This window comes from Apteryx mantelli, chromosome 13, assembly GCF_036417845.1.
Source record: "Apteryx mantelli isolate bAptMan1 chromosome 13, bAptMan1.hap1, whole genome shotgun sequence".
NCBI lineage: Eukaryota > Metazoa > Chordata > Aves > Apterygiformes > Apterygidae > Apteryx > Apteryx mantelli.
Window position 1 is genome coordinate 17420300 of NC_089990.1, and position 23382 is coordinate 17443681.

At 42.5% G+C, this 23382-nt stretch overlaps 1 protein-coding gene and 1 long non-coding RNA gene across 4 annotated transcripts in view; one reads left to right on the plus strand and one right to left on the minus strand.

Moving 5' to 3' along the window:
* Nucleotides 1-7235, plus strand: part of LOC136993288 (uncharacterized) — a 41437-nt gene extending 34202 nt beyond the window's left edge. Inside the window, exon 3 of the long non-coding RNA XR_010885549.1 lies at nt 7206-7235. This is a non-coding gene — a long non-coding RNA (uncharacterized lncRNA). The remainder of the gene's footprint in view (nt 1-7205) is intronic.
* NRK (Nik related kinase) overlaps nt 1-23382 on the minus strand; it is a 108240-nt gene that overhangs the window by 28357 nt on the left and 56501 nt on the right. For 2 of the 3 annotated variants that reach the window (XM_067304217.1, XM_067304219.1), the window contains 9 exons: nt 22410-22574; nt 21426-21593; nt 17614-17766; nt 10490-10621; nt 9557-9624; nt 7766-7881; nt 4705-4793; nt 3337-3455; nt 142-235 (listed from right to left, as the gene is read on the minus strand). In XM_067304217.1, the coding sequence (XP_067160318.1) occupies nt 142-235; nt 3337-3455; nt 4705-4793; nt 7766-7881; nt 9557-9624; nt 10490-10621; nt 17614-17766; nt 21426-21593; nt 22410-22574 (1104 nt within the window). The remainder of the gene's footprint in view (nt 1-141; nt 236-3336; nt 3456-4704; nt 4794-7765; nt 7882-9556; nt 9625-10489; nt 10622-17613; nt 17767-21425; nt 21594-22409; nt 22575-23382) is intronic. The other variant, XM_067304218.1, reaches the window with a different exon arrangement.

The following is a 23382-nucleotide window of genomic DNA, read 5'->3' on the forward strand; positions in this document are numbered from 1 at the left end:
TAGCTATAATTTGAAATGACTGAGCAGGACTTCATGGTGAAAAAGCTGCCCAGAAGAAATGGATGCAGTGTTCATCACGTACGTTAATGATCTGACTCCCCACACACGCTGTACCCACCCCCTTACAAATGGCCAAATTACCTTCTGTTCTGCGACAGTGCTTTGGGGTTTCAGTTCAATTCCATCTGGTACTCTTGTCCTTGAGAAATCTGCCACTCGGTTACTTAGCAGTTGCCTGGTAACAAATTCCAATTAATGAAGAGAACTATGTGGGGGGGGGGAAGGGGGGGGAAGACCCCCCCACACACATTCAAAACTGAGCATAATTAACATACACCAGTTATATGTTAAGGTTCTCATACAAAAGCAAGTTGATTAGTCTGTGGACATGCCTGAGCGGCCACGAGTCTGAGGACCCCTCACGGCAGGAAGTTCTCCCCACCTCAAGAGATTGCTTCCCTACAGCTCACGGATCATTCTGTCAGACACCGCATTGGTCAGGAAAGCGAGAGCTGGTCCTTTGAGCAGTCCTTTGAGAAGTGCCTACTTCAAAACCTGTCCTGTCTCTCCTCATACACTACCCTGAGGAGTGCAAGCATTAGCCACCCGCTTTCCGCAAAAGGTGCAGCAGCAGCACCTGCGAAGGGGAGAGGAGCTGAGTAGCACTACGCTGATACCAAGGGCCTGGGAAGGCAGTGGCAGGGCCCATCCGCCGAGGCTTGCTGTGACCGACTACACTGGCATTTCACAGTGCTGTGCAGCAGTCTCTACCACGTGACCATCCTCACTTTACATAAAAAGAAAGCGAAGCACAAAGAGGTAGAAGAACATAAGAGCTGCTGGATTGGTTCAGACCAAATGTCCATCTATCCCAGTATCCTGTCTTCAACAGTAACCAAAAGCAGACACCTAAGAAAAGAGTAAGAATAGAGCAAGCACATATTGTGATATACCCCTATTCTTCTAGTTAGCTGCTGCTAAGAGAGCTCCTACACAAGCAGTGATATCTTTGTGCTTTAAACTGTTGGTTTTATGCACTAGTGCAACAGCCTCAAACTTCTGCCAATGAAGCTCTGACCCCATTTCTGTATACTTTCATTCCATATTTATCTATTCCAGAGCGCTCTCATTACTGCAACCCATTTAAGTGTATTTAGGTTTTGCTTCTTTCCCAGTAATTAGTAAATTGATTGGATCAGGATCCTGGTGTGAAGGGCTCTACAGTGCTACTAGTGCTGAACTGCAACTGGTAGAAGAGTTTTGGAAGTTTTTTTAACATTGCCAAGGCAGTAATAAAGAATGTGGTTTGGTGCGGAGGTCTACTGTCTTAATATGAGTGTGAAGAAGTTTGTTTGTTTGTTTTTCTCTCCTACAAGAGGGGTAAACATTGCATCCATACTAAACTTTGGAATGGCAGGACATAAAGTAGGATCAATGATGAGTGCAAGAACATGCTCTTATCAGGAAAGCAAGAAGCAGGTGATCTTAAAGCATGTAAACATCCTGCTTTCTAGTGGTGGCCAAGCACACACATGCACCCATCTTGTTTAAACTTTGCTAGCGAACAGCTTACAAAGAGCAGAGAGAGAAAACTGAGCTATAAAAAAATAAGCCACAGGAAATCTGGTGTTTAAGGGGTTTTGCAAATGATTCATGCATCAAAAGAGGAAGTACTCTTCAAAGAGTGAGAGAAATGGACATGGAATATATATACTATACAAGCAGGCATGATGCTGGATCACATACAATGACATCCTTTCCCTAAAACAAAAAAGGATGTGTTCAAGGAGGAATTCTGGTTCATCTCATTGAAAAGAAAAACACCACCAAAAGTTGTTTTTTCCGGTGAAAGACACCTGCTCTTGGTCCCAGCTTCCTTGCAAACAAACCTTCTCAGTGTAGCTAGTAGGATTTAACCAAGAGGATATAAAGCTCTTTTCCTGCATATGCTTTTGTCCCTCCCAAGCCTTGTCCTCCTAAGCACCTCGACAGAAGGTGGAGCATGAATATTAAAAGCTGCTCCATAGGTCAGTTAAGAACAAGAGAAGAGATCCTTTTCAATAGCCAACTAAAATCTGGCCCAAGGTGTCTCAGCCAAAGCCCACACAGAAACACTCCTACAGAAGGAACTTCAGACCTGGCATTTGCATGCTTTAGATAACAGGAAAAGAAAAAGTTTTTGAACAGACCTACACACTCTTTCAGGTGCACTGAATAAGCTCCAAGATTTTCAGCACTCTCCTTCCTTATCCCTCAGCTTTGAAAATGAACTCCAAAAATGCAAATCAGAAGCATATGCAGGCACAAAAACTCTGCCTTCAGAGCAGCGCAGTGGAAAGGACTGGTACCAGGCCAATGCAAGAGCTTGCCAACAGTGCTATAAATCTGTCTCTTCCTGAAGCCTGACAAAACTGCATGTGCAATTAGGTCAGAAGAGCAACAGTCCTGTCCCAGAGAGCTCTGTGGTACTGTGATGCACTTCAGAGTAAATCCTAAAACTTGAGTTAAACTGGGAGTCTCTTTGCAAGAAAATTAGAAGTTTCATTCATCAATATTAAAAAATAATTTTGTTTGCAGTTCCAAATAGCATGGTTGACTGACTGATCTCCTTACTCTCTTTCATTTGGAATAGCAAGTTATTCACACTCCATTATTTCTCAGCAGAATACACATTTTGTATGACAGGTAAAACACCACAAGATGTCAGTCACAAAATCAGCAAGAGAAACAGGAGAGCTAAAGAAAAACAGTTACTGTGAGATCAACTTGGTAAAAGCTGCAATGTATCATCTGGTAACTGCAGCAATTTGCAAAATAACAATATTAAAAATACAGCAAAATTTTACTATGTCAAATCCTGCTTGCACCATCCCTATTTATAAATAGCCCAGGTGCAAGAATCAACTTTTCAGTGGTAATTACTTCTACTGCAGTGAACAGACTGATTGAATACAATGGTCATGTTTAACCTGCTTTTCTCACTGTATTCTGTATTTAGCATGAAAGCATACAGTTTTCTTTTTTCTTTAAAAAATTCTATTTAAAAGTTGATCAATGTGAAATAATCTCTATAAAAGTACTACATACTGATATTCAGTTAAAACAAGACATTTCCTTGCTGTCCCAAGGCAGCAAGTCATCAAAGCTTATTACACTGCATACATCTGATGGAGCAAACATTGACCGCCAGGAGTTCATTATAGTGAGATTAAACTGCGTAATTACGGCTGACATAAATGACTGATAGTAGTTTCAGAGGAGAGGTACTTATGGATGCCAACTTTTCCCAGATATTTAGAAGTGTGTAATAAAAAGGAAAAAAAAAATCAAGCCAACCTTGTGTGGTTCATGTCATCTTCATCACTGCTGCCGACTTCATCACTAGATGAGGAATAGTCTGCTGCTTTTAAGAATGAATTGGCACTGTCCTTCCCCCTGGCAAAGGAGCCTGGACTCTGAATAAAGAAGACGCAGATGATTTTTTTGCTGTGTAATAACCCACTGCTAAACAGCATGTGCAGTATTTTGCTATCCCTGCAAATGCAGTTACTGTCACTTCCATACTGAAAACTTTATTAAGAAGATGACTTTTGGTGGTCCACCACAAGTGGATATTTCACAGAGGACAATGACCTAAGCCAAAACATTTGATTTTCTTAAAAGCTGAAATGTGACTGACTTTCATCAGTATGTTATTTTGCAGCTCAAACTTTTATGATTTAATCTTCACATTTTGCAGGAGTACTGAAGTACTTCTTTTTCAGTACTAGAAAAGGAGCGCTTTGCATCAGTACTAGCAGATCATACCAGCCTGAGTTTTATTCTCCGTCCCAGACTAGCCTGAGGCTTGCAAGAAGCCAGGCCTGAGCACATGCTTGTATCCAAGCAGGCTGGGTATGAAGCACCTCTGGGCTAGAAAGGCAATATTAACAGAGCCATGGCTCACATCCACAGAGGCATTTACACCCCAGTCCTACACGAACTCATATACAGGCCTCCCACATTATTGGCAATGGCCTAAACATAAGGTCTTCTTAAGCCAGCAGAGGTTGAGGCCACTAGGATGCTACAGCCTCACGCTGCACATGACCTGCTGCCCAGCTCTGCATTCCTTGGGGCCATCCAGGCTCCCTGTAAACTTCTAAAATACCACCCATTCCATATACGAGCTCTTGCACAAGGCCTCGTGAGCTCCAGTTATCTGAGAGGCAACCCCTGCCCCCACCAACAACACCAAGGCTCAGTAAATAAGATACAGAAGCAGTAATCATCCTTTCCATCAGCTGCATGTCAGTGAGTAGCACGCGAATACATTCTTAAGTGTGCGTATCCTAGATGGTTATAAGCTGGATATAAGCACAGGCTACCAGCCTGGTCTTGACTGCTGGACTCCAGGCCAACTGATTAACCACTTGTTAAAACATTAAAGACAGTCTTCCTTTCTAAACATTTACCCAACACACATTCCCAGAGGGTTGCAGGAAACCTCAGTCTCTGCCCATGATCTGCACTGGACACACATCAGGCCTGGTCTGCAAGCTAATGAGACACGCCAATACAGCAGGATGTGTGGCTACGTTCAGCCTCTCAGATGGACTTACTAGCTAGCAAGCTCAAGCGCCACCAAAGGAGCTGACTACACAGACATACCCATAATGGAAACTATGAACAAAACAGAATTAGCAGTGGATATGAAAGACCTACTGCAATCTGCCCAGGATGAGAAGGTTTTTCAGACTTCTTATGCTGCTGCAAGTGGTTCTGGGACAACGCGTTCTCTGCCTTGGCTGATCCTGGATTCCCAGAAAAAAAAAAAACATTTTCTTTTTAAATGCTTGTGCGAGAGAGGGAGAAAGAGAGAGAGGGAGAGAAAGAGGCGGGAAGCAGGGAGGGAGCAGTAAGGCATGCCCATATCGTTACCACTCAAAGCAGGCACCAGCCCCTGCTAACAAACTCAGGGTTTTTTTCTTCTTTGCAAAGAGAAAACTTTTTGTTTGTTTCCCAGCATTTCTGGATGCCACAATATTTTATCTAAAAGTTCATACCAATGCAGTTTAATGCTGCAAGGGTAAGAAAAGCAGACCAAAACTGCAGCAGCATACTCCACTGTGCACCAGAAAGAGCTCAGCGGATGAGAGCAAGGCTTGCAGGGGAAGAGGGTGAGGCCATGCTAATCCCTTCCTCTGGCCCTCTTGTTGAGGGGGGACAGCTCATCACAGCAGCAACTGCTGGGCATATTCCAGCATCAAGGGTGCCACTCTGTTACATTCCCACGTTACTACAGACAGGGGTGGTGGAGATGGGGCAGAGGTCCTAGCCCTGTGGTGCATGGTTTCATGAGCATATAGATATGGTGCCAAGATTTGGCCTTTAGACAACTGTAAAGCAAAAGCAGTCTAAAGTTTAAATTCTCTAAACCTCATTGGCTTGGTGCAAATAGCTCCACTAAAATCCACTCCCCATGCATGTGGTCAAGCTAAAAGCAGAAGAGGATTTACCACTTCCCACAGTAACAGAGGGAAGAGTAATTTTTCAGTCCCAACTTCCCCTCTGCACCTTGGGGGCATATGGGGTGTCACTTTTCAGCTCCTGCTTCCCCTTTGCACCGTGGGGAAGTAAGTAAAAAGAGCCCTCATCGCTGCACAGATGGCGAGCCCGCTCTGCTGGCCAGCACGCCCATCAGCACCAAGTGGCAGCTCATGATACTCTGGAGCTAGGGCAGGTACAAGGAAGCTGCGGCACTATGCTTCTTCCCAGGTGCACTGCCTATTTAGCAGTTTGGGTACTTTACTTGCCAACATGCTTGCACTGCTATTGAATACCCAGACAAACTAGACTAGACAAGCTTGAGTCCATCTGCGTATGCTGATGCCATGTCAGGAGGGGTGCTTGCAAGTAACCAAGTGAAATGCCCTTTCAATACCCCTGCTGCCCACAAAGCTACCTAGGGAGAGCACAAGCAGCCTTGGAGACATGCCATCTTCTCCACACAATTTCTGATACAAGTGGCTCACGAAGGGAGGGCAGGCAGACATGCCCTCACCTTGCCACCCAGACCCAGCAGGCAGCTCAACATCCATCTCGTTCAACAGCTTCCTCCGTGACTATCCCACTGCTACCGTCAGGACTCCTTGCAAGATAAGGGGGAAGAATTCAAGCCCATACAACTGAGGAGTTGTGTTTGCTCGTTTAGATACTTCTATTACAATAGTTATATGCAGTCAAGCATTTTGCAAAGAGCTTAACATTCAGAATTCCTTATTGGTCAATGAGTACCTAAGCAACTCCACAGCAGTATTAGTTTTGATGTATTTATAGCCCTTTCCTGTCCAATTCATTATCCCTGTGGGTTTGGGAAAGTAACAAACTCTTTCTGGAACACCGTATGCCAGAACTAGCTGTAATTTAATGACACTTAAGAACCCAAGCAGACAGTTTAAACCACAGGGGAGGTTTTCTATTCTTTCCATGGCTGGTGAGGTTTTCATTTCCCCATGCCAAAATAGCACAGGAATTACACATCATGCAGACACTGCAAAGTTGAGCTGGGCTGTTGCATATTGCTCACCACTATGCTATTATTCAAACATAAAATGACATGAGAGCAAAAGAAACAAACCCCAAGCACTTTAAAGTGTGCTTTGGATTCTTCTTGAAGCAAAGCTTCATATTCTGTACGGTTAGTGAAAGCAAAATTGGCTTGCTTGTTTAAGTGTAATAAATAAGCAATTTGTTCATTTATCAAGGGTTGTAAATTAACAATGTGAACTTCAGTTTAAAAATAAATGACCTCATCAGCTTACTACTGTGGTTTCAGAACACTAAGTGTCCACCCTGCCTTTAACTGGGCATGATTCTCCATGTCTTTAGTAGTCAACCTGGACGCAAAGTGGTATAAAACATCACCACTATGCAAACAGCTGCACAAGAAATTGCCCTGGCAGTGACCTAAAGCAAACACCCTAAGGAGTAACCATAGAGGAACAAGGCTGCCCACTTCCACCCCACGTCCCCATCTGCTAGAGCCTGAAGTCATGTCGTAGGAACCAGAGTCTGTATTGCAAAAGCTCTGCACAGCCATGAGCAAGCCCACCATGTCCCTACACCACTACTAGTGATACCAGAATACCTTAGCCTCATTCACTGTAAGCAAAGTACAGTTTTGTATCTCTACTTTTTAACTACTTTTGCCTTTTTTTTTTCAGTTCCACTCCATTTCTGTAAATAAGAGGACACTGGAGGAATGTTTTATAACATGGTATGTGGAGAAACTTATGCTTCCTTAAGCCAGAATAATATTAGAGTGCAGAAATATTAGTGTACAACAACCGCTCATCTGATTAGTGGGTAATGCAAAAAAAAAAAAAAAAAAGCAGCGCAAGTTTATGCAGAAAACACCAACAGGTGAATATTAACATTGAGGTGGGCCTGTGTATATCCGTAATGTTAGCTCTGCTGAGTTTCAGTAGTGTCCATAAGTGCAACGGAACTGATGGTTTTTTTTCACTTCTTAATTGAGGCAATTCAAATTTTCTTTATGGAAATATGTTCACAGCCACTTTCTGCCTTGAAAGAGGAAGTGTTTATATTTTAGGGACATGGAACCATAAAATCCAGAGGGCTATCAGAAGCCTATCACCAGAAGACACACCATTAAAAAAAAAATCCCACTAGCAATGCAGCACTTCACGCCCCACACAAGTCCCAGTTTCATGTGATAGGAATTCTGCACATTTTGATTGATGAATCATTGACTTAGAATCACCTGAGGTTGATCGGCTGCTCTGATGAGATCCCATCTCCCACTGCTTGTTGCCAGGAGAGCTACTGCTGCTGTTTAGTTTCAGAACATGCGCCCCAGGGGACAGCTGATGAGCGTTACTAAACAAGACAAAAAACAGATGAATTTTGCATTTAGGAACACAGACTGGAATGGACCTCCCAGGCCACTGAGTTCCCTGCTGCTACCCTATGATATAATACTCTTGATAAACAAACTTCACATTCACTGTTGTTCCAAGCAGGGCCACCCAGAACTGAGAGGAGGAGATGGAGGGGAGAGGGAACAGTTTCCTCTGGACATTCATGCTGGGCGATTACAAAGAGTCCCAAGTCATTACAAGTTATCCTGCTATATGTACCTTTGCCTCTTTGAATCTGTGTCACTTCTGATTCCAAAATCTCATGGCTTTTACAAATAATGAACCCTGCTCCAGTACCCTCCTAGAAGATATATTACCACCCACTTATCAGTGGAGAAAGGAATACATAGGACAGTAAAATAAGCTGTCAGGCTTGAAAAGTAAAACTGGGGCTCAGCCAGAAATCCCAGGCCAAGAAACTTCTCACTCACAACACTGTGGTCTACCTACATATTTCCTTTTTTCTTTGCTTCCTATAATTCTTAAGTCGAGAGCATTTAGGGCTTGACTTCACTTGAAAGCTATTTCATGCGATATTTCTGACTTTGGCTCATCAAGAGTAACTATTCCAAAGTGCTGCACATCATTTGTTATGTCAGCTTAATCTACTTCCCTTTCCGATCTCTCCAACCCCAGTTTCCCACAGCACTATGTTCCCTGATTAGACAGCCTGGGGGAGCTCCCCCTTTACTGTTGAGCTTTCTGCATCCTTGGTCTTTTCTCCTGGGACACAAAGAGAGTATTCTAGCCTTAAGGGCAGACTGACAAAATTGTTGAGATACATCTCCCAACAGCCCTCTTACATATTTGCCTGCTAAAACTGCTGTCAGGCAGAGCAAAGGTACAGGCACAAGCTTCATGAACTGTAATTAAAGTGCACAGACAGGGAGCTGGGGAGAGAAGCCCCGCTCCCCAAAGTACCCAGGCACCCACCTCGCCTTTGAAACCAAGGTGCAGGTGCTGATGGACCACAGAGCACCTGTTAGAGCATCCGAGCAGCCTGCCCGAGCCACTCGCACTGCCCCCCGCCACAACCAGACGTCAATAGTTTGGGACCTCCAGTAACCTGCGCTGGCAGCAGTCACTTACTCTAACGCAAAGGGGAGGTATACCATCACCAAATAGTGCAGAAGAGCTTAAATGACTGCATAACGTAACACCCATTAACAGGGAATCAGATGCACAACTTGCATGCAATCCACTGAGGCAAGCCAAATAGGCTGGATCAGATGAAACAACTCATTGCAGGAATTATTACAGATGAAACACATTTGCTAGATCAGCCCTTATATATTAAAAATACTGTTTTCCATTAGAGGACAGAACTACCTTGCATGAAAAGGAGGCGATGATCTATATGAGGCTTGTTTCTCTCTAAATCAGGTATGTCAGTCATTAAAAGGAAGCTGGCTTAGACATTTCCTTAAGGTTCATGATCAAGAAATTTGGTTAGTTATTTAGTGGACAAGCTGACTCAGAAGACAAAATAACTGTAACTGCCATTAAATGAGGTATGAACCAATGTCAGTTTTAGAGTTACTGAGGTTAGGCCTTTGGTTTTAATAAGCTGGCTTAAATTTTCCTATTGATAATAAATCAACATTAGTATAAGCATAAAACACAGAAGAGCTTACCTTGAAAGACATCTCTGATGGCCAGGCTGATCCCTGCTGTAAAATTTAGAGGTTGTCCTTTCAGGAACCTTAAGGATTTAATCAAATGTTTTAAGTTTGCTACTGATATTTTAGACTTAGTTGATAAACTGAATGCTCGCCCTGTATCAATACAAAACGGAGATTAACCAACATAAAAGAATAATGCTTCAGTGGTACTTCTGGAGCTGGGTCTTTCATGATATCAACACTGGAAGCTGCATGTCAGCAGCAAGTTCTTCCAGTTTGCTCTGAGCCTGTGCAATCTATCAGGGCGCTGCCTGCAAGTGGTACTGCACCTTTGCCTAGTGTCAGCATTATTCCTGGTCAATATTTAAAGCAGACATGGAAACACATCTGCAGTCACTGAGTGCAGCTTTTCCTAGGTGAATTGCCTTATGTTGCTACCAAAAAAAAAAAAAAAGGGCACATACCACTTGCAAAGTAAAAAAAAAAATAAAAAAATTAAATAAAATACACACATGCATGCAAATACACCCCCCACACACATGCAAATATTCTGCACTTGTCCTTAGGAATTCTGTTAAAAACAGAAATATAACGTCACCTGAATTATACATACTAATGAGCTTTTCTGCAATAAATCAGATTCTTCACAGAAAGGGAATCTACAAATACTCAGTCTCACAACAGAGATGTATCTACATCCACCAAATTCCACTGATATTGTGTACACACACACACACACACACACAGAATATTGATCTGCTTAATCAGTATAAATTCGTATCTTTAGAGGCTCCTTTCTAGATCAGTGAGACCCAGTCAATATACAAGCGATAAGATTTTCACTGAGTTTCCTGAAGTCAAGCGCATGGATACTACTCAGTTGCAGGGGAACCGACTTGAGCAATACTAACCACAGCCAGCGCCAAACACCCTCATTTCACATACCTTTGGGGGCTGTTCTTCATTTTGACTCATACTCCAGAATACGTCATCCTGTACAGGGCTGACTGGTGTTGTCACCATATCTGACAGCGAACTGCTGTGGTATGCATCTCTACTAGCCCGGAAATTTTCACACTTTAAATAAATGAAATACATATTGAGTTGCACTTCCCTGCCCGTATAACAGGTCCCAACACACAGATGTCAACTATTTTGTTTGCAAGATCAAGGTTTTAGCAAATGCCTACAGTAAAGTGCATTGTATTTTCATACAATATAGCCTTACTTACTTCGCTCACTGTAAAGTAAATTATTGATCTTCAGCATGTTAAGCACAAATATTTCAAAATGAAAAGGTACAATAAAAAGAAACATTCAGTAAAAACATTTATGCTGTACATACACTTCCCCATCCTAAATCTATAGAGAAGTTAATAATAGGTCATTGGTGATACACAGCCAACTGCTTAACTGGATGATGCAAAACAGATTTTGCCAACAAAAGATTTCAAAAAAATTTTAATGCAAAAGTAAATGTCAAGTAAGTACATTTCTTCCAAACCTCACCAATGCTCCTATTTCTGAATTTAGATAGTATAACCATCACAGGAATCCATTCCAGTTAGATGTCCACTTCTGAACGAGTCTTTGCAAGCCCACAGTCAGCCTACAGTCAGTTGGGACAAACTGCCATCTGGGAGCACTTATAACTCTCCACTGGTTATAAGGGTGCACTGTCCCTCTTCTGCAACAGAGATTTGCAGTCACTTGAAAAATCAAATTTGAGACTGCAGTAAGAAACAAATCAGAAACTATGCTCAGACTACACCTCACGAGCAATCATGCCCAAGTGCTCCAGTTTGGGACCATCTGTGTTTAAAAAAAATGTCTTGAATGACATCATGTTGGTGGGGTATTAGGATTGCAAATGTCCTGATCAGGAAAAAACAAAGCAGCAAACAAGCTACTTTCTTACCAAGTCTTCATTCCAAGTGAACAACACATAAGCAGTATGAAACTCAAGCTAAAATACTCAAAATTTGTTCCTCTGATTATTTCTGTATTAAAAAAAAGGAGAAGGAAAACATCCTTAAATTCTATACACTAATAACCGATCATACCAGAGTCTTCCAAAGGGGAAGACAAGGAAGAGAGCTAGAAATGTCAACTCAAAGTACTGATTCTCTCTGAAATGAGAAATCTTCTTGGACACCAGACTGAGATAGACTATACAGAAATGCTGTGTGAGCTGGGCCCATCTTGAGGAATTTTTATGCTAGAACCAAACTGATGCTAGAGAAATAGTAAATATATTAGAGAGATGCCTGAAGCTATACCACTTTGTGCTTTATCTTGTCAGATCTCGCATGCAAAACAGGATGGGGGCTCTCCAGAGATCGCCCGCACGCAGCAGGAATGCTATTAGCTCGTCACCAGTCGATATCCTTCCCAGAGCCAGACTGAACCCGCGCTTCAACACGCTAGCACACCTCTGCCAGGAGACGCCTCTTGCTCAAAGGCACTGCAAGTCTTGACCACTTGCAGTCCTTAGAGAGAAACCTGCCGGTTAGTTTTGTCCAACTCAAAGTCTTCACTCTTGTGTCCTGATCGAATTATTGCAATTCAGCCCAGAGGCAGCTGCAGTTTAGTTTCCCCAAAGGATGACTTGGAGGAATATTTTACTGATTTATCAGCTGAGGTCTGCAAAATTCTCCTGTCCCCCCAGTCTCCTCAGGTGAAAGACACTACAAATGCATGGCAATAGTATCTACCTAATACTCCATTAATTTTAAGTGAGGTAATCTGTATTAAAAAGCAAAACAGTAACTGAGAACTGCACACAGTCTTTCAAGAATAAAACATGGTTATATGAACTCCCCATAACTCTACAAAACTAATTATTTCATGGCAACAATGTTCAATATCACTAAAATATTGACAGGAAGTAATTATAAAGCTAGTTAAAGATGACAAACATCCATTCAAACGTCTCTTCACAACCTCCCAGTCCAGGAAAGGAAAGTTAACTGGAGGAAAACAGTCCTGACAATTTCCCTTGGTTAAATACTCAGGTGCTTTTTGTGCCTTTTTGGGATAATATGTTCTGTTGACTTCCTTTACAGAAAATAGCTTTTTCAGCAGTTAGAACATCTAATAATCCATGTCCTTTCATTTTGTCAAAGCCACTTTTTTGTCCGCAATGACTGTCACTAATAATAGTTTTTAGTTAACTGAAATTATTTTAACAGCAAAGTGTTCCATTGAAGTGACTCATCTTGAGGATAGGAATAGGTTTTATAGCAAGTTTATTATTATGAGTGCATAGAAAGTCTTTTTCCTTACCACTTTTTCAACAAGATACTAAAGCTTCCTAAATTCCAGCTTTTGAGTTCTGCAGACAACTAGAAAACTATTTGGGTTGAAAAGCAGGGATGAGCAGTGCTGAATCATGGTATAAGTGACTGGGTGCATCCAAACCATGTACCCTCCCACAGGCGGTACCGATGTACTGCCTTGGGCAGAGACAGATCAGTATGCCAGTGCCATGTAAAGCCAAGAAGCAACATCTGTTTTGGGGATGATTTCAGTAGGACCTACAACACCTTGTGACTCCACAACAAGTCAGAAATGTCTCAGATAACTCCCTAAAATGATATTGTTTTATATTTCCTTAAGCTTCTACAGATAGAATCATTTGTATGGGAGGAAACACCTAATAGAAATTCTAAACTTGAGCCTTAAACTGTTTTTATAATAAGTAATACTGCAAAAAACAGCAGCACCTCTCACACGCATACAGCACTGATAGATGAGGTGTTACCTACTAGAGGTCCTTGAACCATAAAGGCACATCCTAACAGAGCAAAGGAAAGAGACCCTTTGCTTCCTAAGAACTGCAACGCAGCATGACATAGCATAAAAGACTAGTGACTAGAGTTAGCTCCAAAAGATTTAGGAGTGAGAAGTTTCAAAAAGACAAGCTGCATTGCTTTCTGGGGGATGCCCAAGTTACTGATTTGAACCAAGTCTACATACAGTGCTAGATATGTGCAAGTGTTGTTACAAAAACAGCATATGGAATGGAATTTTCTTAAAATTATGGGTACATCTGCTCTAGGATACTGGATCAATCCATGATATAATGTACAGATAGTATTTTAACATTGTTAAATTTCTTGTTCTGTTTTGGCCCCATTACTCTAGACAATAGAGGAGATCTAACTAGCAAATCCTACAGGAAAAGCACAAAGCGATTTAAAAAAACGGAGATCCTGTCAGATGTGTGCTAAATTCCTCTGCTAGCCAGTGTGAGACACACTGGGCAGGGACACAGACTCAGTGACTTAGTTCACAAAGCCTCTGTGAAATTCTGTGGTTAGCCCAGAATGGCTCATTCCAGGACACCACAGACAACCAGAGACCCGATCTGCCACCGTGCTGCATCTCACCAAATAAAAAACAGGCACAAAATAGATGGAAATGATACACTCTGATCTGCTAATATCCCACATCCCCCTTACCAGATAACTATGTAGGGTACAAGTCACTGAGAAATCCTGCTCCTTTCATCTCAGGGGCTGGAGTAAGATTTCTGGTATAATCATTTTGAGAGAGATTTGGGAAGCCAGGAGGTACCATATAATCTCACAGTATGCGATAGCTTAAAATAAGAAATCATTTTTGTCTGAGCAGAATATTGATGACAGATGATGCCTCTCAGACAAACCTGGATAGATGTTCTTCAGCATAAACATCTGTGATGAATTCAGCTTCCATTTTCGCTCTGCAGCTCCTTTTAACCTACATGAACACGGCACTTACATATTGAACTTCATGAGTATATTGCTTTGAGTCTTTCAATCTCTAGGTGACTAATTGGCCTATCACTCGTATTGCAGTATAACTTTATAAAGTTAATACACACTGCACTTCCAAACACACAGCTATCAGCAACAACAGCTGCTGCTAATCAGCAAAAGGAAATGCAGCCCTTAGGAAGATTTATAAACTGCGCACTGAAGTTCATCTGGTTTCCATGCAAACACAGCAGGTAAGACTACAGATTGGCTTCTCCCGGTCTGACATGATCTCTATCAACTGGAGCGCTGACTTGTGCGTGGGTAACAGGGCAGCCACCAGCAGGAAGTGAAATCACAGGGTAACAACTATATATCACTTGGTGCTATTATCCTTGAGTAACACTATCACTTTAAACAGCATCAAATTTTGATAGCGTAGTTTCTATCAAGGAATGTGAAAGAGGGTGATAAATAGTGATTCATTCCTCACAACTCCCCTACATAGCTGGGAGATGTACTATCAAATAGAGAAGCACCAACAGGAAGACTGAGGCATAAAGAGATTAAGTGACTTGTCCTAGGTGACAAAGAAGTCTGGGTCACAGCCAGAGTACAACATAGCTCCTTTCACCCACAGAGTGCCATTTTAACAGGGCAGGATTATTCCCTGTACAGCCACTGCGCTGCTACAGATTCCGAAATGCCGTGCAATGAACTATGCACTCTCCCCCTTCTGTGGCAGAGCTGAAATATTCACCTCAAGGAAGCTGTCAGCCTCTATCCAAGGCTAAGATACAAATGTCCTTCCTGTAGACCTTGCACCAGCTCTCCAGTGATTCAATGTGGCCTTCTACAAGCCAGGCCATCAACTCAGCCCAGTCACAAAGCCAATAACTTGAAATGATAAATAGGCCCTGGAAAAAGGGTTGCGAGAAGATGCACAAATATTTTCCCAGCGAAAAGCTATCAGATGAAACATGGCCTTTCCTTTTCCAACAGATGTCTGTGGTGATTTATCTGTCACCACCAGGCAATGGCAACCCGAACAGGACAGGCACGGGCAGGCTTTGACTTAAAGATGCTAATAGCCAGCTATCATCTGCCTCCCACAGACTCATTGTAGCACATAAAAGGAAGAGAAGGGATAGGGAAAGCTGAGCCAGGAAGCCTGACCTGCCTTTCTGGAGGACCCTAGCTGTTGGAGAAGAAGGAATTATGGAGCACTTTGAAAAATACAGCCAGAGAAGGCAGAACACAAGAGTGGTGCTACAAGCAGGGCTGACCTGGACACGCTGAGCTCGACACGGGTAGACAAGGCTAGTATGTGCAGCTGCTAACGAGGGCATGATTTCTACGGCGCTTCCATATCTTCCATGCAGGATGTTCACCAGAAGCTTATGCCAAGCAAGATTTCAGTGGCTAGCAATGAGCTTAAGAAGCTTGGCATAATAGCAATAACCTGTAATCACAAGTAGGCTCGAACAAGTACACGGGCCCTCCTTGTTGCTAGAACTCAGCAGTGAGGCATCACGATACGCTCTGAAAGCGGCTGAGCTGAAACTAATAATCCAGGCCCTCTTCCTCTGGGGTCTGATCTTCCCCCTTTGACGCCGAAATCTAATGGACTAGAAAGCTAGGCCACAAGAGGCCACAGTTGTGTGCAAAGAACATCTAAGCCTGAGCTGAATACCATGCTGCCTTGGGCACCACTGACTAAACCACACAGAAGCAACTGGAGAGGCAGTCGGGAGTTGTTCAGCCATCTAGGAGTCTAGCACAACTGAGCCCCTTCCAGAACAAAATGAGTGCTATGATTGCATGTCTGTCTTGTTGAGAGGATGAAGGAACACGGGAACAAAGTGCTGTAGGAATTATAAAAGCAATAAGGTTATTCCTGCCACTGCTTGTTTTCAAAGCAAGTGGAGATTTCCAGCTGAAATGAGCTGTGCTCACACATACAGTGTCTTATTCAGTTTCTATTTGCTGTCTGGCTTTTCTTTCGCTCACATATGCTCACAGTCCCCTCACACGAGACTGGAGAGGAAAGAAACTGCAGCCTAAGCTACTTATTTCAGACACTGTGAAAGAGTAGGATGTTGAAATGAAACCGAGTTTTTAGATACGCTGTGAGAACACTAAATCTGCTCTCCCAGAACTGGTAGAAATAGCAGGAACTAAAATATTTTGAGAAAAGGATTCTTGTGTAGAACTTTTTCAGGATGTTTTCACAGTATAGATAGAGTGACCTGTTCAGGTACCACTTCTACCTCTCATACTAGAATTTTTCAAGTCAGTCAGGTCAGAAATCAGTATCTAACTGACAGATATTGGGTGACTTCTGTCAAATGCACAAAAATACACAGAAACGGCAGAGATGAGCATAAAAGAACATGGAGAAACTCTTAAAAGCCCCTTCAAACAAGGAAGGTGTGAAAAGCTTGGTTTGGAAGGTGTGAAGATATAAAATAAATATGTCTAAAATATTTCACATCTCAACAAGAAAGAAAGCACAGAGCTGCCTGTGTACAAATGAGAGAGATCATCTGAGCCTATAAGCCCACCACAGAAGGACGGCATATTAGCTGGTGCACAAAGGATGGTGCCACTGCAGGCACTTTACACTCAGAAGTAAGAAGTCCCATATGCACATTATAAGTATTAACTCTTGTTCAAAGGTGCACCCTAGAAGATCTTTTGCCTCAAGTACATTGCCCAGAGAGCTAGGGATCTTGCATTTGTAGCTGAAACCATCTGTTTCTTCAATAAGAGGGTAAGTGTTGACGCAGCAACTGAAGAATAGAAACGGGACGTCATAGACTTTATGGGCTCTGCCTGGAGGCAAAATCTGACTCTGCATTGATAACTAGTCCTTATTGCATCTCTGCATGCTTTTAGATTATTTCATAAGATCACTAACAATCTTGCTTGTGTATGTGATCTGCAGGGACAAAAATTCTGGCGTTGGACTTGTTTTGTAAAGTGTTACAAATATTTATGACGCCATATAAATAATATACCATCCAGGGACGGAAACAGCACATTCATTCAGGCTTTCTGTGAAATATCTAAGAGTTATATCATAGAGTCTGCACAGTCAGGCATCAAGTATCAAAAAATAACTGTTATCTAACCCCAATTTGCAATGCCTAAATATAATTCCACTTATAATTCAGTAGCACATGGCGGCACTAAAAATCTCTGAGGCAGATTGTCACGGTCCTCAGTCATTTATGCCAGGAAGTGGAAGGAATGAGGTTTCCTATTTACTATTCTGCTTAGAAACCACCCCACGCTTTCTCTTCCCCATCTGGAGCAGCAATACCATACCTGTACTAACACCGCTCTTTGCATCGCGGGGGTGCAAGGACTAGAACTACTGCCAGAGCCCATCCTAGTGTGTGGCGTGGCTTCATGCCCAAGCACCACTGACCACTGGAGAGAAGGCTGGATGCTGTCACTTTTCTTTCTTCGGTCCTCGGCCTGAGAACGAGAGAAGAGGAAGCAAGTTGCACACTCAGCCTCAGTCTTCGCTGCTGGGACATCCTTCCAAGAGCAGCACAGCGCTGCGTCAAGCCTGATGGACCTCCCCGTCAGGGAGAGGTCAGCCCTGGCACAATACATGTCAATACTGTCTCTTAATGTGCAACCCTACCTTTTTCCATCAACCTTTTTCCCAGTCTGCAGCAAGCCTCAATATGGCACATCCAAAGAAAAGGGGCACCTGATGTGCCTCAGCTGTAGCCTGCTTTATTCTAGGCCATCCCATTTGCCACAGGCTGGGATTTTAGGTAGGAGGAATCATCTCTCCCTGTTCACTTATTTTTACAGCATTCAGCCCATTTTGCCATGCGTTTATTACCTGCTTCTACAACAGTGATATGACTGCAAGTGGCCTTCCACTCTAAAGCACTTTTAGGGATCTGTTGTTTGGTGTGTTAACTGTACTATGCAAAAAGACTGAGGAAAATGGTCTAGAAGGAATACCGGTCCTTTCATTTCCTGAGGGCTCTGCAAATTACAAAATCTTTATCCCATGGTATTGACCTCACTGTTCTTTCTGGTTTCATTCAACATAACTAATTCTCATTCTCTAGTATAAATCTTAAGCATATCCTGTGATTCAGCAGCCTAGAAACAGTTCTATCCAGCAAACTAGAGATTAGTGCTATCTCACACTCAGGTCTGTGTCTGGACGGGCATTTGTAATGGTATCTCTCACTGTATCTGCATGTCTGTGCCTATGTCAGGAAGTTAAGCATATTCTGAACACAGTCAAGGAACCTGCTGAGGAGACAGAAAATGAATCCTTTTAGTCTCACAGATCTTGACTGGAAGCAAGACTTATAAAAACAAGCAATCACAGCCAAATACCAAGAAATCCTAGCCCCAGTGAACTCAGTGGTTATATTACTCTTGAGGCCAGGTTTGAGCAACTCCTAACACCGAAGGTAAATTTCACCATAAGCAAAAAAGAAAATGTAAAAAATAGAGTGGTTTTACTAAGCTAGAAATAATTTAGCTGCTACATCTGTGTTCAAAGGGTACTTGCACACAGTATGTTATGGTCCAGATGCAAGCTCCTTCAGCCTACACTTTGGGCTCCCAGAACTGGCTCCAGCTCCAACCCAGGCACCAAGGCAGCGAACGAGTGCGACGTCAAACCTGAGCTAAGAGTCCTCTCCTCTCAGCTTATCAGGTCCTGCACCAGGGGATCAGATGCAGCACAGAGCACGAGCTCACGCCTGCTTACACCAGGGAAAATCCGCTCTGACCTGCCCGCGACAGGACAAGTGCGACAGTAAAGATGAGCAGCTCCCCAAAGGCGGCTCTGTGGCCCCAAAGACTGAACTTGAGGTTTGGAAGGGAACAGAGGTTGTTTTTTGGCTTTGGTTTTTTGATGTCTCAACTCAACAATAATTTTGGAAAGTTTTCATATATCAATAATCAGCCCTACAAATGCCACAGAGCCCTAAAAGTTACGCAAAGAATACACTCTAGGAGAGCAGGCTATCTCCATCAGTGTATAGATCTCTCCCACGTAGAAACCGGCATTTCTTTGGTTAATAAACTGGGGAAGATCAGTATTAACAAAACCAAATTCACTGAGTTATCACTGTTAAAAATGGTCAAAACTTTTAAACATTTTTGAATTGTTTGAACAATTATGACTGCTGACATAGTTACAAAGTCTCAAATTTCAACCAAAAAATGCAGCCCTATTCCACTAATTATGATTTTAGTGGAAGGATCTGTAACTTCCAAAAAGTTTTGAGATTATATAAATGATATTTTAAAAGAATTTGTCCACAAAACCAGAGTATATTATGGTAGCCATAAGAACAACAGCATAGTACTGTGAAGCTAAAAGGCAGGCAGTACTTTTTAAGAGTCTATGTGATTTTCCTTTTGTTTTTATACTGTTTCCAAATGAGCTTAACTTATCTGCAACTAGTAATATTTTATTTCACCCCTAAATTAAAAGTTAACAGTGACTACATACAAAAAATTCCATAATACATTTAGTTCTTCTGTCATTTACAAAATACTTGCCAAAACTAGAAATGAGTATTTGAGCTGACATTTTGTGGTTCTTTTGTCTTCTAGCTACAATAGTAGAAAAAGAAGAAAGAAAGAAAGAAAAAGAAATAGAAAAGAAAGTTAAATGAACTCGAAGTTGCATTTTCGCCCCCACCTTCACCCCTGGCCCAAGGCCTAGCAAAGGCAAAGCATTTCTATTGACGTTTATAGTGCACATTTAGCATAAGAGGATTGCCTCTCTGTCCAGACCCATCTTACTCCCTAGCTGGAATAAGATATCATAAAGAGAAAACAAAACAAAACAAAATCTGACCCCCCTCCTCCTTGTATAAATACTGGTTTCAAAAAGAGTTAATTCAAATTTTAGTAATGATTTGTTTAATCAGTCAGTGCAACAAACCCTTTGGAGCTAGGGCATTCATTAGTTAAGTTGTACTTCAAACAGAATTAGACAGTCTCTTGTTTTCACAGACAGCTACTCTAACAAGGGGCTTAGTATCTTTTGTCATCTTGATTTCATATCACTGCTTAGCTGTTTGCAGATTCTATTCAGTTATTAAAATGCATAATTTCAACAACTGTGGCAAAACAGTTAACTGTTTAACTGTTTATCAATATAGAAAATTTCACCTTGGAGAGCTGGTCACAGGACACAAGCACAAACTGTCACCATCAAAAGAAGGCACTTCCTTAGAGACTTCAGCAGGACTCTGCATCCCTCCTACACACATGTATGCAGAGTCTCTCCTCAAAGCCTTTCTCTGGGTATTTTGGGCAGATGCTTTGCTATGAATGCATTCACTCTATCACACCTAATATTCTACAAACACACAGCTATCCCTGAGGAGGGATCTGCAAGCTGTTGAGATTTCTGATACTGATCAAGCAAAGTCCTTCGCTTTAGGAAAGCAACAGTCCCATCAGCTGTGGAATTACACTCAAAAGCTGGGGGTATATAAGAAGAAAAAGAAAATGCTAGGAATTGCAAGATAACATATGTGAAATGGACTCCTAGCTGTTCACAATGTGATAACAGTAAGCAGAACAAGTTGGTGGGCAGAAATACTTTCAGAATTAGCAAAAGGGAATGAAACAGATTTAAAATATGTAATAAAAGACTATATGGCTACCCCACATCCATCAACTCTGAAATACCTAAAATCCTGGGAGGTAAAAAACAAGAAAAGGCACCACAATGGGACCTCAGGGGCACAGAGACCTGTGCTTGGAAAGCAGGACACAGTTCTGAACCTGGGTTATCTTGTGAACCCTAAAATCAGGCTAAGACATCTGTTAAACCTCAGATGATGCTACCTTGAGTGATTCCTCTTTGGAAGACAAGTGAATGACACCTGGCTAACCAGCAGAAGGATCTTGCTTCCCTCTTCACCACAGTCAAATGCTTCTCTGAAGTGCAATAGGAATGAAAAGAGGCCAACCCTTATCCTCCACATTAATGGGAGCGAAAGGCTTTACTGTAATACACATGCGTAGGAAGACACAGGTCAAGCCCCAGATTTAGGTTTAAAGGCCAGCCTGTTTTCTGCTTCAGCATTACGAACTGTACCTATGACAAAACGCTACATTGGGCGAGACGGTACCTCTTTGCTTGTGCTGCTTGGTGGAGAATGTGCTGCTGAAACTGAACTCCTGGGAGGCTCCTTTTTCTTCTGCCTGTGGTCATGCTGGAGAGACAGAAGCTGCGTCTGATCTTTGGGGAGAGTTCGATGCACCTTCTTGTGCTGCTGCTGCACATCTTCCAGCTTTTTCTGAAAGTACAGAAAAAGTGGTGAACCTCAAAGGAAACAATGTCCTGGAGGACAACTGAATCTGCTGGAAATACTGGCTGTGGTATTTTCAAAAGAACAAAAGTGAGCAGAATTTCAGCAGGGGCTGACTGAATAGCCAGATCCCTGAGCAATAGGAAGCATTAAATGACCCCAAACAGACTGCATTTGGCTTCTGACAGAAAAGCTTGACAGAAGAGTTTGGCTTTTTTTCAGCACAAAAGAAAATTATATTTTTCTCTTTACTTTTCCTAAAAAACAGAGGGCCTTATCAAACACTCCATGCTTTTATCTGATTACAAATCTGTTTGCCTGCTGAAACATTAGGAAAACATTGTGGCCAAAGTGACCTGACAATGAGATTTCAGCATTAAAATTACCCCCCACTTCATGTTCATTTTTGAAAAAGAGATGGTCCTGGTTATAACCCAAAGACAAACTAGAGATGCTGGAGATTTAAGCTTAAGTTGAGCTGATGCTCGAAGCTTCCAGGATAAAGATATTTTAAATCATATTGAAGCAACTGAAGACCAGCTCAGCAAGGAGGAACAGCAGGGATGAAAGTACCATGCTCATGGGAGAGGAAGTACCATTGCTGTAGATAAGAGGGTGACTCAACAACATGCAAGTAACTCGAAGGAAGGATGAATGGGAGAACAAGAGGCAGTAAATACATTTTTAAAAGTCCCCCTCTGGTCTGTGACTCAGAGGATGGGAACACCCTCAGGGAATGGAGAATGACATCAGCTACAGGAGCAGGGAGCTGTGAATTGCTGTCAGTAAACGCTCATTTTGTACCTGCTTCTTTTCTGATTTTCTCTGGCCATCTACCATGCACCGTTCATCTTCCACAGTCCTTTTGTCCTCTTTACACCTCTCCTCTTTCCTCTGAATGGCCTTAGCCTCTGGCCACCTTTGCTCACACTCCTGCTGCCTCCGGAGCTCTTGCTCTCGCCTTTGATGCTGGATAAGGGCCAGGAAATAACATTGCTTATTTTTGCTTTACTTCTGTACCCACCAATTCTTTATGCCGGTATTCATTAACCACAAGGTCCATTTCCTGATATGCAATCAGCAATAGGGGATACCTCATACCCACCACAGCAGGAGCAGACAGTCACAAATTGCCACCACAATAACGGTCAAATGCTTGATGTAAAACCTTTGTCCTTTTGGCAGTCAAGGCCATTCATTTTGGGCATTTGAGTTTTCCGTGGCAACTGGCAGCTAAGCTAATGACAAATGCCTTCCTGCCGTTTTGAGAAGGAAGGGTTTTTCCAGAGTCCCCCAGTTCTGCTGGAGCAGCACTATGCTTCACCAATGCCAGCTCTGGAGTGTTTGCCCATGCTTGAACATCATCAGACACTCACAGTAAGAGACATGCTGGTGATTTAGCAACGCCTGCAACAGCGTAGGGCGTCAGACAGCTGAGAAGGCAGCTCTCTTGTAACCTCTTAAAAAGATGCAGGCCCAGGACTCTGGATCAGAAGGACAGATTCAGAATTGGGCAATGCACATAAGAAAATGGGATCTCTCATCCCATTGGCCTGGGCTCCCCCCACAGAGCACACTCCAACGAAATGCCCCACGTGATCTGCTCCCAAAGCTCAGGGCAGGCTGTCAGCAGGAAAAGGACAGAGGCCTTTTAAAATCATTTAACATCACTGTGTTCACAAGCGACAGAGTTCTCCCAAGGTTAAAGACTGCAATACAGGTTGTGCTGACAGTTTAACACAGCCTTCTTGCCTTTCCAAGCCTACTCTCTACTGGC